The 14950-nt window shown below is 36.3% G+C and overlaps 1 protein-coding gene across 1 annotated transcript in view; it reads right to left on the reverse strand.

Annotated features, from left to right (window-relative positions):
- Positions 1–14950, reverse strand: part of VWA8 (von Willebrand factor A domain containing 8) — a 184539-nt gene that overhangs the window by 101976 nt on the left and 67613 nt on the right. The window contains exons 17-20 of the mRNA XM_021530815.3: positions 13315–13430; positions 12255–12361; positions 10238–10344; positions 6116–6187 (exon numbers count right to left, since the gene is read on the reverse strand). Coding sequence (XP_021386490.3) covers positions 6116–6187; positions 10238–10344; positions 12255–12361; positions 13315–13430 — 402 coding nt within the window. The remainder of the gene's footprint in view (positions 1–6115; positions 6188–10237; positions 10345–12254; positions 12362–13314; positions 13431–14950) is intronic.

A 14950-nucleotide genomic window follows, 5' to 3' on the forward strand; every position in this document is an offset into this window, starting at 1 on the left:
AGAAATTTTAGCTGAACAATGAAAATAAAGAAAATAAGAACACTTTTCATAATACTCCATTTCTAACCCTGGGTCTGGCACTAAACCACCTTTCATGGCCACAAGTTTCGTGTTTCTGTCAACAAAGACATTTGCAATGCATGTATTACTGAGGCAATTTTGGCTGAGGCTGCGATTTTTAGACCGGAGGACATATCTCTGGCTTTCGAAAAAAATGTACTATTACCAGCAAAGAAACTTGAAGTACCTGTGCAGAATTATTTCACACACTCCAGGTGTTGAGAAGTCCTGCTTAGAACAAATGGGAACAATGAATTTTAATAACTGAAGAAGGTGTGCCGGCAGCAGACTCTAGACATTGCTACCAGAGGACCATTGCAATCGACCCTACCTTGCTTGAATATTAGCAACAAATTTAAATACAAAAGCAGTGGTGATTTTAACTCTTGCCCCAGATGCAATCACATATTTATTAGTTACAAAAGTAAGTGTTCTGTGGTTTAGGACGTCATTTTTTTTGATACAAGTTTATCATCTGGGTCACACCAAAACTATAGTGACAGCAAAAGAAGAAAATTTCACTGTAATAATCAACTTAATTTCATGATAGAAATCATTAATGGAATGCTTTGGATACATCTCTGACTGTAGTTGTAGACAAGCTTGTAGAATTGATGTCTTTTTCTGACTTTAAGTACAACTAGAACCCTTCAACCCAGAGCCCTGTCAGGCTAAATACAATCATTGCATTTCCAGTGAGGTAAGACAACTGTGGTCCAATGGAGAAGAGCATATGAAAAGTTTATGAGGGAAAGAATGAGTGAGAAGAAGTATCCAAAAGAAAAATCAAGTTTTTCTTTTGTAATTCTGGTTCTTCAGTTTAATGTGTAAAGGCAGAAAGCAATACTGTAAGCAGAGACACATTTTAAAAGCATGCCTATTCTCGTATGTGTACACACTGACAGAGAAATATTTTCTGAGTTTTCCACAACTGTCATACCTAATTCCCTAGACAAGAAATATCATAGCATTTGGCCCAATTTAGCTCATTTGGAGCTGAGTTTCTTCATGCTCACAATAGTAATAAAAATTTGGTTTGGGATAGTACATTCTTGACTTGCAGAGGAAACTGTCTATTTTTAAACAAGTTTAAGCAGGAAAACAAGACTTATTTCTAGAAAAGTTGAAATGCCAAGCATTTGCTATTTCAAGTTTTTTGATGACTGATATTATTACACTCTCAGCTTGTACTTAATTCAATTTCACAATGAGTTAGAAATAAAAATATTATATTAGAAGAAAAGATCTAATCAAGCATGTAATTTTAAATATATTTAAGAAAGACTCAATCATTTGTCCAACTAAATTCTTCAAGAATAAAATAAATTCCTAGTGTGAGCCCAAGAATTCATGTAAGTTGATCCTCCAGTTAAAGAAAGGCAGCAGAAAGGATGAAATTACATTCTGTCAGGGAAATAGATTAGCAAATATACCAGAATGCCATTACATTTCTAAGTCCTTTTAATCACAGAATGGTTAGGGCTGAAAGGGAACTCTGGAGATCATCTAGTCCAACTGCCCCACTAAAGCAGGTTCACCTACAGCAGGTTGCATTCAGGAGGGTTTTGAGAATCTCCAGGGAAGAAGACTTAATGGCCTCTCTGGGCAGCATGTTCCAATGCTCTTTCACTTTCACAGTAAAGAAGTTTTTCCTCATATTCAAATTGAACTTCCTGTGTTTCAGCTTGTGCCCATTGCTCTTGTCCTAACACTGAGCACCACTGAAAAGAACTGGGCCCTGTTGTCTTAACACCCACCTTTAAGGTATTTGTATACAAGATCCATAAGATTTGACAAGATCTCCTTCCCCAAGCTAAACAGGCCCTGCTCCCTGAACCTTTCCACTAAGAGAAATGCTCCAGTCCACTCATAGGACACTCATAGCCTTCACAGGCCAGACACAGTACTCATAACTAATGTATTTTTGATAGTCTGCTTACTGTGGGTTCACATCTACACTTTTAACAAGTGTTGCCAGAGTTTCTTTCACATTATTTACAACATTTAGCATCTTCATAGGAATCTTCATTGTACTTCTGAACAGCTCACTCAATAACTCATGGCAACAGAGTGATGCCAAATAAAATAACCTCAATTTTGCTGTTAGATGTTTTAGAATTTCACGGCAATAAAACAATTCAGAAGTGAGAGGGTTGTGAGCCTTCTCTATCCAGAAAGCCACAGATCCTCTGTAACTATAAACACTATGTGTCGTATTTTCAAAGACAGCTGATGGCTGCCAAGACCTCACCTACGACTAATAAAGGTAAAAGCATCCAACACATCCCTTTACATAACCTCCAAATGCAACTATTTGGGAAATGTTATATTTAACATTTAAAATTGTGAGACAAAATAAAATCATTTCAGCCAATGCTATTTTCCAAGGTTTTCCACATAAACAAATTCTATTCATTAATATAGTTTCTCTTGCATTTGCTGAAGAAAATCCAAGGAGACAGTAAAAGATAGCAAGTAGTGGCGAATCCATGCACTGCACACTGTCCATCAGGAAAAATATCACAAAAACAGTCTAAAAATTTTCCTAGGTAGTAAGAATCACTACTCCAGTCTGTCTCATAAAGATCAAAAGCTACTGCAAGACCTGTACTTAATGAGTACATAAACAGTAACTGCAGCATTTGAAATAACTGGAGGCTCTTGCTGTTCTTTGCCTGCTGGTGTGAGAGTAATATGCAGCTTCTTGCTGTCAGCCAAAGAAGAAGCTGCTTTTCAGGTGCTTTGAAAAACTGTAGATGGTCATAGATGGATTCATTCGTGCTCAGACTACAGGCTCATTCAGCAAGCAATATCAGAATCCATATTTAAGGCACTGGCATGTTCTTTACTTGGAAACTATTTCATAGCTGAAAATCCTTATCTATCCACTGAATTCAAAGAAACCGGTTTGTTTATATACAAAATGGAAACACATTCCAGTTAACATCCAAAGTAAATCATCAACCACTGTAAACAAATACTTGTATTTCATGTAAAACATTTATGCTGTGAAATCTTGGGCCATATAAACCCCATGAAACAAACATGAATGAAGTGTGGTAAAGCAGTTTACTTCAGAAGCTGAGTACTGCTAAAAATATCTGTTGCCATCTGACACTTGTCTTCAAACTCTCCTCAGCTTCATTAAGAAAGCCAGTCCCTAACATCCACCAAGAAAATTTAATTATAATTTACCAGAGTCTGTATCTTGAAAACAGTCTTGGTAAAAAGGTTCTCATCAGTCAGCTCTTATAGAAGAAACCACATTTACAGTCTTTGAAAAGACAGAGGCCTTAAGCTAACAGGAATTTTGTGTGCGTACATGTGTTGTGCAAACAGAAGAGGCAAAGGTGGAAAACCACATTTAGTGAACCAACCAAAACCAAATCCAGACTCTAAAAGAAAGACTACAGGTCAAGCCATGCACATTAAATTACAGTTGAGTGGAGCGACTTACACTGTCATCATTTTGAAAGACCAAATTATGCCCTAAGGTAAATGCCAACTCAATTAAATATCTAGGAAATGACACAAGCATTCAAAGGGATGTTATTCCTAGGTTTTGAAATACTCAGGTTCAGAGAATTTGAATTTTCAGTTATTCACTTATTCACTAAGATATTTAAGAGAAAGGAACTCAAAACAGTACTTTGTATCTCCTCAAAATAAAATCATTATCTGTTTTTTTCCAAATGGGAAACAAGGTACACACTAATGTATATATCAAGGCATCATAAAATCCTATCTTCTTATACAGACTGAACTGATAAAAGTAACTGAACAGAAAAAAAAAAAAGAATGCTTTTAAAAAATCATTTTCTTTACAAAAAATGGACAAAAACACTAATATCTTCAATGAGGTATCTACACATACTGCGTGAAAGCACAATTGATGTAATATGCTTGGTTTTAAAGTACTCGAACATGATTCATCACGAGCTGCACGAATTTACAGTAAAATATTTAAGGAATTAGCAAAGGCATTTCTAAGTGGTTAGTGCTCATTCCTGAGAAAAGAAGAATGATTGCTGTGGCTCTGAAAAGACTGCAGAATGGCAAATACAGCACTTCAAACTTAAAAACAGCATTTTGAAAGGAAAAGGCCTGTTGGCCTTTTCTTAATCACACACAAAACCATGGAACAAATTTGTAAAGAGTAAACCTGGAAGTACTCAAAAGTATGTTAGCAATTAAAAAAAAAAAAAAAGAAACAAAAAAACCCACCCAACTGTATTGCTGATTCGCCAAAGAGAAAGCTCAGCAAATCAACTAATTTTCCAACTTAATGGTACAGCTGAGCTAAAGTCTGAAATCAAAGCAGTATGTTCCAATCTTCAGTAAAATCTTTTAATGCTGTCTTCAACTAGAGACTCAAAAGATGGAAAAAAATGTGACATGCATTAAGTTATTAGAGATGAGAATACAACTGCTAGAAAAATCCCTTATTCCTAATAATTGTACCTGCATAGTCTTCAAAACATTTCTGCCAAATGAGGCATGTGTCAGAGCTCTGATTTACCACTGGTATACACAAGCTCTTTCCACATACCTAGGGTTTTACTGGTCAGTATTGAAGGTCAGCTCTGACATGGTTTTCTTCCCTTGCCAGGGTTCCTTTTGTCCCCCATGCCTTGGGAGCTGCATTTATACTCAAGCCCTTGCCTTGGTTCCTTCCCAATCTGCACTGTGGTAATGCTGTGTTTGGCCCTGATTCTGGGATCTTGCTGATCCCAGCCTGATCTCAGACTTGCCTCATTCACCATGGATCTGTCTGGCAGCCACTGAGCACTTGGATGACCATGGCTGCTGTCCCCTGCTACTCTTGCTTCGGCACTGAGGGACTGCAAAAGTTGTCATTAAGGACTCTGTCTCTGCCTCTGTCTTCCTGTGGTTCAGCCTGCTCCTGCTATTCCTTGCCAGCAGTTGCTGCAGGCAATCTGTACTACATAACATTTTCAACAACAGCTTGGAAGTGGGCATAGACAGCACTGTTTATGAAATAAAATAAATAGATCTTGTTTCATTTATGAAATAGATCAAATTCTATTTATGAAGAGATTAAAACTTTTGGAGAAACTGGCATTATCCATCAAAAGTCTACAGAGGTTTCAAATAAACTATTTTTGTAATTTCAAATTGATAACAAGGATGCTAAACAGCATATATACTTCAATACACACACATTAATAATAACTAGCATTTTATATTCATTGCCATGTTGGTTTGATTGTAAGTGCTTTGTGTTAGACATTTACTGCAGATTATTGCAAAACAAAAAGAGAAACATCTGCTAAAAAATGATTGTATCCTTGCTAAGGGACAGCTAAACTAAAGGGGGATTACTTTTGGGGGAAAAACAAACCTCTCCAATGAAGTATTGATCAGCAAAGATTCTAGTCAAAGAAGCATACAAATTTGCTACTCTTTTAGAGAAAAGCAATATTTAGCTATCAATAGGATTTAGGTAATACTGAAGTGTACACCTCTTACCTACCACTGGAGATTTTAAATGAGTGGTTTGATACGATCAAGAATGATAACCAAAGCCATTAACTGAAGATTGTAATGATCACAATGTTGCATGTAGCTATTACTATGTCAGGAGAGGTTTAGATTAGATATCAGCAAAACATTTTCCACCCACAGGATGTTTGGGCACTTGAATAGGCTCCCCAGGGGAGTGGTCAGGCCTGACAGTTCAAAAAGCATTTGATCAACACTCTCAAGCACAGCATGTGGTTCTCAAGGATAGTCCTTTGCAGGACCAGGAGTTATACCTTGATAATCCTTGTGGGTCCCTTCCAACTCAGAATATTCTGCAATTAATGCCTTGACTTTTTACTCTGACAGCCATATACAACATATTTACGGTCTTTAAGTTTTCCACAAATGTGTGCCCATAAAACCCCTGGACACTGTTAAATAAGGAATTGAAAAATGGGTCAAATACCTCAGTAGTAGAAATTAATGCAATTACAAAAAAGCAAAACAGACATTTAATTTCATTACTGAATAACAAGTTTGTTCCATGCATTGCAAGAAATATTTAACTCACCTGGTTGCCAACTAAAAGAAGATGTTCTCCCAGCAGAAAGTCCTTGAGCATATCTTCCATTACCATCATATGCTAGAGAAACAAAACCATAATTTTCACTTGATTTTATACTCTCAAGTTTATGCATTCAGTAATGACAGTGGTATAACAGGAACCTAACTTGAAGTATTTGGGGCCAAATATTTTTGACCTTTATACTTACAGCTACTAATTACATAGCAAGAGCCTCTCAGCTAATAATAGCAGAGGCAATACATCCAGTGACTAGAACAAGGAAGCATTTACATCCTCTACTCAAACTCATTGTGAGAGCCTGATTTCCCTACATACTTCTGATTCTTTGTAATCATTCCTTCTATGTTTCCTTTTAGCCTAGTTGAATGCTTGTCACCCAGGGAGTAAGAACTTTCTTTTAGTTTGTGCCAACTTTCCAGCAATATCCTAGTAGAACATTACAGAAACCAAATAGAGAGAATGAAAGACATTAGTATAAATTATACACATATAAATATATAAATTATTAAACACCAGGTCTAACTTAATAACAAATATACTTTTTCTGTTCCAATCAAACTTTATTTTCTAGGCAGGTAAAGATAGGAACATGCATGTACAAGTCTGAAAGTGTTTATATGTGTCTTACAATATGTGCCTAACTATTCCATTTTTATTAATTATTAGTTCATATGTGCCTAATTGAAGCCAAAATGCTGGACATATATTTTTATATATATCCAGTATCAAAACAGATAACATACCTTATCTCACTTCTCACAAATCACTTGTTTAAAAGGATAGAAAGGATTTCAGGATAATCTGGCAATGCAGACTACTTTACTCGCAATAAAGTCGTATATATTTCTCCACTGCATCTAGTAAAAATAGGTCATCTGTAAGTAGGTCAGTCAACCTACTTAGAGAAATGAATGATTGTTTTTAAATAAATACATGATCATCTCATCTCTAGGACTTGATTAATATAAAAATTAAAAATCAGTGGCTTGCTTATAATTTCTGAGCATAAAACCCCTTTGTTTCTGTGTGAAGGATATTTTAAATTTCCAAATCTCTCTAGAACACAGGCTGGGGGTGGGGAAAGAAACTCTTGTAAACACAACTTAATACCATGAAATCCTAACCATGCATTTCAAAAGACTAATGAATGCTCCTCAGTGTAAGGAGAGCACTTCAAGGAAAATGATTCTATTTTTTGGCATGTGTATATACTAGAAATTTATAACTGAGGAGAATAAATATGACCAGATATAGGAGAAATTCTAGGAAGTCAATTTACCACATTTTGAATTTTATTGCTGAAACACAAATACATCCTTTTGATGATTTTTTTTAATCCTAAATTGAACAAATATGCATACATTATGGTTCCCCTACAAAGCAGCTTACCCACCAGAAATACTATGTATTGATACTTCTTTTTTTGCACCAGGACATAAATTAGCATTGCATCATGATGCATGCAGACATGTAATATTAGCTATTTACGCAAAGGACTCGTAAGTAGACACATCCATCACCTTTATCAATCCATGTTCCGCAGTGCCTTGTCTAAAAATTGCATTTGGCATATTACCTAAAAAAATTATTCACATCCCTATGACACCTGTTGTCGACCAACAGCAATGTTCTGTGGCAATATTAAATTTCACTGTAATGTGAATTGTTTCAAGACCAAACATATAAAAGCAAAAATGTACATGTTTCATTACACTGTGCAGCACTACAAAGGGCTGAGGACATATCTTTTTCTCTGTTTTCAGTTTATTTTCATAGATTTTGGGTAATGAAGCACTGCACTAAACTCAAATCAAATTTGTTCTCTAGTAGGTTTTGTTAAATGATCATTACAGTACTTGAATCACCAAACTGCAAAGTAGCAATGCAGAAAATAAGAGTAGAATTAATTTAGAAATTGGAACACTTATCCTGACTGGTATTTGGTTGCTTTTTCCTTCAGCATTTAGGCATAGCTATTCAAAGACAGATACAGAGCAGGTCATTCTCTGCAGCAGTTTTAACAGAAGTTCCCTGAATAAAATCTGAACACAGTTTTGTCTATGGTTTCCTGAAGCTATAAGCAAGAAGGTGGAAAAAGCAAAGCAGGTGTTAAGTCCTAGGAGAACTCAGGATTTAATTTCCAAGAGACACAAATTATGTGCTTTATCAAAATGGCAACAGAGAACAAAATCTCACATGAAATGTTAGTAGGGAAGATGAAGAAGTCTGTCATCAGTTCCCCTTGCATGGCTTGTCATCACCTTCAATAGGTGACACCCATGTAGCATAGTCTTTCTGACGCAAAATTATAAGTGAGGTACAAAAAATATTAGGAAAAGAAAGTATGGAAACCCATACCAGGCCCCTAAAAGCAAAGTATTTCACAAGATCACGCTATCAGTATTGCCTTTAAATAGCAAAATATTTGAAAGGTAACAAAGATAGTAAATCTCTTCCTAAAGATACCTTTGTCTGATGGTTTTGAGGCTTTTATGCTAGACAGAGAAGAAAGCTGCTCTACAAAATGGGGTGTTGGAGAAATAGAAACCAAAAAGCCCACAGCCATAAAGATCTTCCTTTTCCTTGTATTCATTAACCACTCTTTACTACTACTATGAACTAATTGACACTAATGTCTAATTAATAAGCAAAACTATTTAAAAGAATTAATTAATAACTCTAATAACTAACTTTCTAAGTACTATTTTCCTTGATTTTCAAATATGCAATATTAATTCTAATGTAAGGGAGTGTATTGGATCTGGCTGAGTTGGAGCGGGTTGGACGCAAAGGGTTACAGTGAATGAGGGGACATCAGTCAGTAGTGGGGTCCCACAGGGCTCCTGTGCTCTTCCTCATCTTCATAAATGTCTTGGAAGGGATACTAAATGGGAAGGGGTAGTAAGCAAGTTTGCAGATGATACAAAAATGGGAAGATCTGTAGACTTCCTTGAGGACAGGGAGGCCCTACAGAGAGACCTTGACAAATCAGAGAGATGGGCAATCACCACCCATATGAAGTTTAACAAAGACAAGTGCTGGATTCTGCACCTGGAATGGGGCAACCCTGGATGTACAGACAGACTGGGGAATGAGAGGCTGGAGAGCAGTGCTATGGAAAGAGACCTGGGGGTCCTGGGCTATGGCAAGTTGAACACGAGTCAGCAGTGCCCTGGCAGCCGGGAGAGCCAACCCTGTCCTGCATGTGCATCAGGCACAGGATGGCCAGTGGGTAAGGGAGGGGATTGTCCCGCTCTGCTCTGAGCTGGGTCAGCCTCAACAGTGGTTTGGCTGCTGCTGAGCAGGGCTGGCACAGCATCAGCACTGTCTTCCTAGTATTTCCTCCCCATCAGTAGTCTGGGGTAAGCAAGATCTTGGGTCAGGACACACCTACGCCAATTAACCCAAAGTAACCACAGGTATACTCCATACCATATGACATCAGCTCAGATGCAAAAGCTAAGAAAAGGAGTAGGAGAAAGGGCATTTGTTATTTATAGTGTTTGCCTTCCCAAGCAACCACAGCATGTACTGATGCCCACAGCTTCCTGGAAAGTGGCTGAACATCACTTGCTGGTGGGAAGAATTAAATTGAGAAGTAGAGAATTAAATTGTTGGTTTTTCTTCTTGATTGTGCACACACAATCTTTTGTTTTTGCTTAATAAACTGCCTTATCTCAACCTATGAGTTGTTTTCCAGCCTATTTTCTCTCCCATTTCCAGCTGGGAAGGGATATTGATAGTGGCTTGGTGGGTACCTGGAGTTCAGCCAAGGTCAACCCACCCCAGGGAGGTACAACTTTATGCAACAGGCCTGTAAAACACAGTCTCAGGATGCAATCTACAATCCAGCCCTAAGGGTGGATCAGTCCGGCAGCAGTAAACAAACAAAATGTTCAACAGAATTGTTATAATCTCTTTGCACAGGGATGAAGATATATCTGCAATCATCAGCAAATGCTATGAGAAAAGTTTAAGACTGAAGAAACTACTTCAGAAATATATCCTTAAAATTTAGTTAGTACATTATTTACTATACATATGAGCATACCTATTAGTACACATTCAACAAACTTTTCTAACTAGAAGTCAGAGATTTGTACTTACTTGTGCATTTTCATAAAACAAAACATCTGGCACTTTCATTTTCTCAGCTGAGTTATAAATTGGCATGGTCACAGACCCTATCTTCAGAATCCCGTTGTTTATTTCACCTAGTAATTTTTCAGGAAACAAGCATTTGTCATAGCAAATGTCATTTACAAAATGTTACAACATCTTCTAAGCAGACAATGCAATCAATATTAACATTTGCAAGTAATGATTTACAGATTTTAACAAAGCTCTGGTTTGGAGTAAATTATTTCTATCTAAAGAAAGAGAACACTTGGAAGAGTATCAATTTACAAAAGGCTGTATTATCATGAATTTGAATTCGCATTAAAACTGTAAAGAAGTGTATTACAATAAATGATGAAAACATGATCTTACAGGAAAAGGACCATAAGAAACACCAGAAGTTGTGACCACTGCCTTGGTCTAATTTGACTTTCATTGTATTACTGGAACATCACCAGTACTTTTAGGCTATATTTCCTCAATCCACAAGGTTTCACATTTCCATTCTTCTGCTGTCTTCCCCTGTCCCACTGTGGAGTGAGGCACAGAGGTGAGGTAACAAGCAGCTGTGTGGGTGCTCAGCTGAGAGGGGAAGCACACCCACCACAACTGCTAATTCTTCCTTTCAGCACTGCATAGTGTAAATATCCCTCAACTACAGCTCTGAGAGAAAGAGTACATTAAAAATTTTTCTTAGATCAAAAGAACCCTAAATTCAGTACTTAGGAAAATAACAAATAAGTGTATTTAATAACAAATGCAAGAAAAATAATCTAATTTTTGCTAGTAATTTCTTAATCTGGCATAGTGTAAAACTGAAAATACCCTTATTTCTAGACAGAAGCTTTTAGCTGTTTCCCTTTATGGATGAAACAGAGAAACACAGAAAATTCAAGGGATGTGTATCCAGATTTAAAAAAAAAAAAAAAAAAGTAGGCAGATAGCATTATAAAACTGGCAAAAGGCCAAATTATTTTGAGATGTAATAATACATAGATGGTTGAAGATCTATATGTATATACATATGGCAGCATAGATATTTGTATATAGTTATATACACATATTGTATTGCATATAATAGAAACTATATATCAATATATTGGTATCTACATATGTACTTCTATATACACAGACATTAATAAATTTATAAAAATAGAATCCACACTAATTAAAACCAAACATGTGTTTACCACTGCACAGATCTAGCAGTAAAACTACAGACATCGAATACATCACAAAACTGAGAACAAACATACAGAAGAATAAGAGCAGAGATACCACTGGTGAGGCAGAGAACAGGAAAAACACAGTGAATGGAAAATGGCAAATTGCTCACAGTATGCTGCCTGACAGAGGATATGAAAAGATACACAGCTAGGATGAAGGGGGTCATACAGGACTGAGAAAGCAGAAGTGAGAAAAATGGCAGAAGCAGAAATATATGCATAGCCTGAAGGTTATTACAAATGATTACAAGTTGGATAAACCAAAGAAAATAATAAAAGATAAGCCAAAGAAACTAAGTCGCATGTCGTTTGATAAAGGCGGCATGCAACTACTACAGCAATTTAAAGAGAATAAAGCGAATAACAAAGAAGTGTGTGCAATGAAATGAATGAAAGCGAATTATAGCACAAAACAGAGGAGAGAAAGAAGCAATGGTTAAAAAAAACAGAACAGAGAAATGTTAAGATCAAACTTAGGCTGTAACTCTACAGAGGACTAACTATCAGTGATGAAAATAAATGAAAAAGCAGTACCAGAAGCCTGACACCATGGATCTTACAGACTGAGAAACACTTAAACATGATGGAAAACAAAATTCCATGAGCAGGGAACTCAGCAGACAATACAACATACTGAGAGCACCAACACATTCTGATAGAACAGAGATACAATTGAAGCAAATTACATTTAATTTTGAGTATAACTAATACACCACTAGTACAATCCAGCAATTTGAGTAACATTCATGCAGAGCAGGAAAAAAATAGCAGAAGCTTACATGTGCAATCCTTTCCCTCTAGTTTCTCTGTGTCATCTGGACTTGTTTCAATACCAGAATCCTGCAGATTTTTATGTAAAGCTGATCTGGCAAGGTTTGGCAAAAATCTAAAAGAAGGAAAATAATGAGGTTGTATTTTAAGGTTTTTCTTTTTAAAGTTTTCGGTATTTTCTGTAATCTAAAAATCTAAATCTAATGTAATCTGTAATATAAAATGAAGATTCACTTGCACCTCCAGACCCTGAATGTCTATTCCTTACACAAAAAAGCCTTCCACGTTTCACCTATCCACAAGTAGAGGAATTGAGCTTCTTTCACAGGCAATGAACTACACTTGTGGCAGTGCACTCTTTTTTAAAGGCTTCAGTGTTATGAAATATTGCAATAGGGTTGCAATGTAGGGTGGTTTAGAACTGCAGGCATGTAATATCCTCATTCCATTGCAAGTAAGAGCCACAAAAGAAACAACTGTTTTTTGGAAATACCTTTTCTCATTACTCAATTCACTTGGATCTCAGGTTCCAGAGAAAAAGGGTAAGCTCTAAGGTGTCTAGAGCTAAACCCTTTCAGTTTTCCAGACTTTTTGATAATAATAATTTGCTTTCTTTTGAAAAGACAAAAAAACAACAAAAATACCCAAATCACAAAAGCCCGAATAAACCAAAACCCACAAACAAAATCTCAAAGCAAAGCCCTCACAACTCTTCTAGACACAGCTTTTAGAACTGAAACCAAGTGTCCATGAAACATAAGTCAAACTAGACATTAATATGGCTCCACTTTGAGTGTTTTTAGACTATGAACTAACGCTGAAAATGGTGACCTAATTTATATAATGTAATGACATATCTTCATAAAGATGGGAAAAGCATAGCAAGTCCTTTCTACTTACCTTCTAGGTTTGAGAATACCACAGAAATATTTTTAACGAAATTACCAACTTCAAGGAGCAAAAGAGCTATTGCCTTATTTACTGAAACACATTAAAAGTTATCCTGCATGCTAGCAACTGAACAAGAAGCTCTTGGAACTTTCACCAGAACTGCTAGTGCAGTTCTACCTGGAAAGGCAGGCTTTATTAACAGCATCATAAAGGCTTTCATCTGGATGTTGTGACAGTCGACGGCAAATTCGCAACAGTTGTCGAGTAGATAAAAACGAGGCCAGTGACTGTGCCTGTCAAAAAATACAGGGTAGTTTAATTATTTAATCCATGCGAGGGATTTAGAGCAAACAAGTCAGGAGAAAAACGCAATCCAGAAGGAATAATTTCAACTTCTTGTGCCTTCTACAACTCGTGCACTTTTAATAGGCAAGCTTGTAATTCTGTATTTTTTTGCAGTAAGTCACTGTCATGGAAATCATTATGTCACCAAAAGATTAGTCTTAAAATATCTCTTGATAAGCAACAGGAATAAAAATGTGCTGTGAACTGATTTTTATGTGCAATATAAACCCTAACATTAATACCAGCAATAAAAAGCTACTGTGAAAGGATCATTGTGCTAAAAAGTCATCTGCTCTTCACAAAGTAAATATGAGCTCCACATGTAATGCTCTGGCAAAAAGGTCTGGCAGGATTCTTAGACATATAAACAAGACAACACTGGGCAGCAGGACGGAGATTGTATCACATCTGCACACGCCTTCTGGGCGGGCCATTACTGGAACACTGTGTCCTTTGCTGTTGTCCACATGTTAAAACAAATGCTAAAAACTGGACATGATTCAGCAAAGATTTACAGAAATTATTCAATGCTTGGGAAGGCAGACAACAAACATATCACAATTTAAAAAACCAAAGAAACAGAATCACAAAACAAGCAACCATGTATTTAAAGAAGGATCCAAGGGCTGAGAAAGAAATCATTCTATAATTATATCTACCGGATGAAGGTATCTAATACAAATAGATTCCTTATTTTAGCAGGAAACACACAACAATGACTATGATCTGATAAGTCACACCATGTTTTGCCTGGGTCAAGTGAAATATTTTAATTAGGTAATTCAAAATGTTTTGTTTGGGTTTATACAAGTTTATATAAAATTTCTAACTGCATTAAAATTGTCTTAACATAAGACGCTGTTTCAATTAAAAAAACATCTTGACATTTGAAATCTAGGGGAAAAAATAGAGAAAAACAACACTTAATGAATTTCAGAGCCTTTTTTCTCCTTTATTATTTTTTAAGCATGAGAAATATCTTAACACCAATTTCTTCCCCCAAAAAACAGCAGTTTTGATAAAAAGGCATTTAAATTTTAAAAAAAGTCGATTCTATGAAATCACACAAAACTTCAAAACTTCTCTCTAATTATGAGAAAGGAAAGAATAATACTTTTTAGCAAACCTCTGAGCAATGAGCAAGAATTATTTAGATTGGGCTAACTACAAAAATTACTATTCCTGTTCCTCCTGCTTTCACTGACAGAAGATTGTGAAGCATCCTCTGAACAACCATAGTTTACAAGCCAGCACTGTGGACACTGTGATGTAAATTATAGCATTTCATGAGTTACTTCAAGACCTACTCAGCCATGCCTGAAGCAAGGGCAAGGGTAAATATTGTATCCTTACTACCCATAGAGGATTATCATTGAGGAAAAGTTGTATCACATCTTCTGAGTATTTTCAACACGTGGTTGAAAGTATTGTCAACAAAATTTCCTCCTCTCTTACCTGATTTGGGTTT

The sequence above is a fragment of the Lonchura striata genome, chromosome 2, assembly GCF_046129695.1.
Source record: "Lonchura striata isolate bLonStr1 chromosome 2, bLonStr1.mat, whole genome shotgun sequence".
NCBI lineage: Eukaryota > Metazoa > Chordata > Aves > Passeriformes > Estrildidae > Lonchura > Lonchura striata.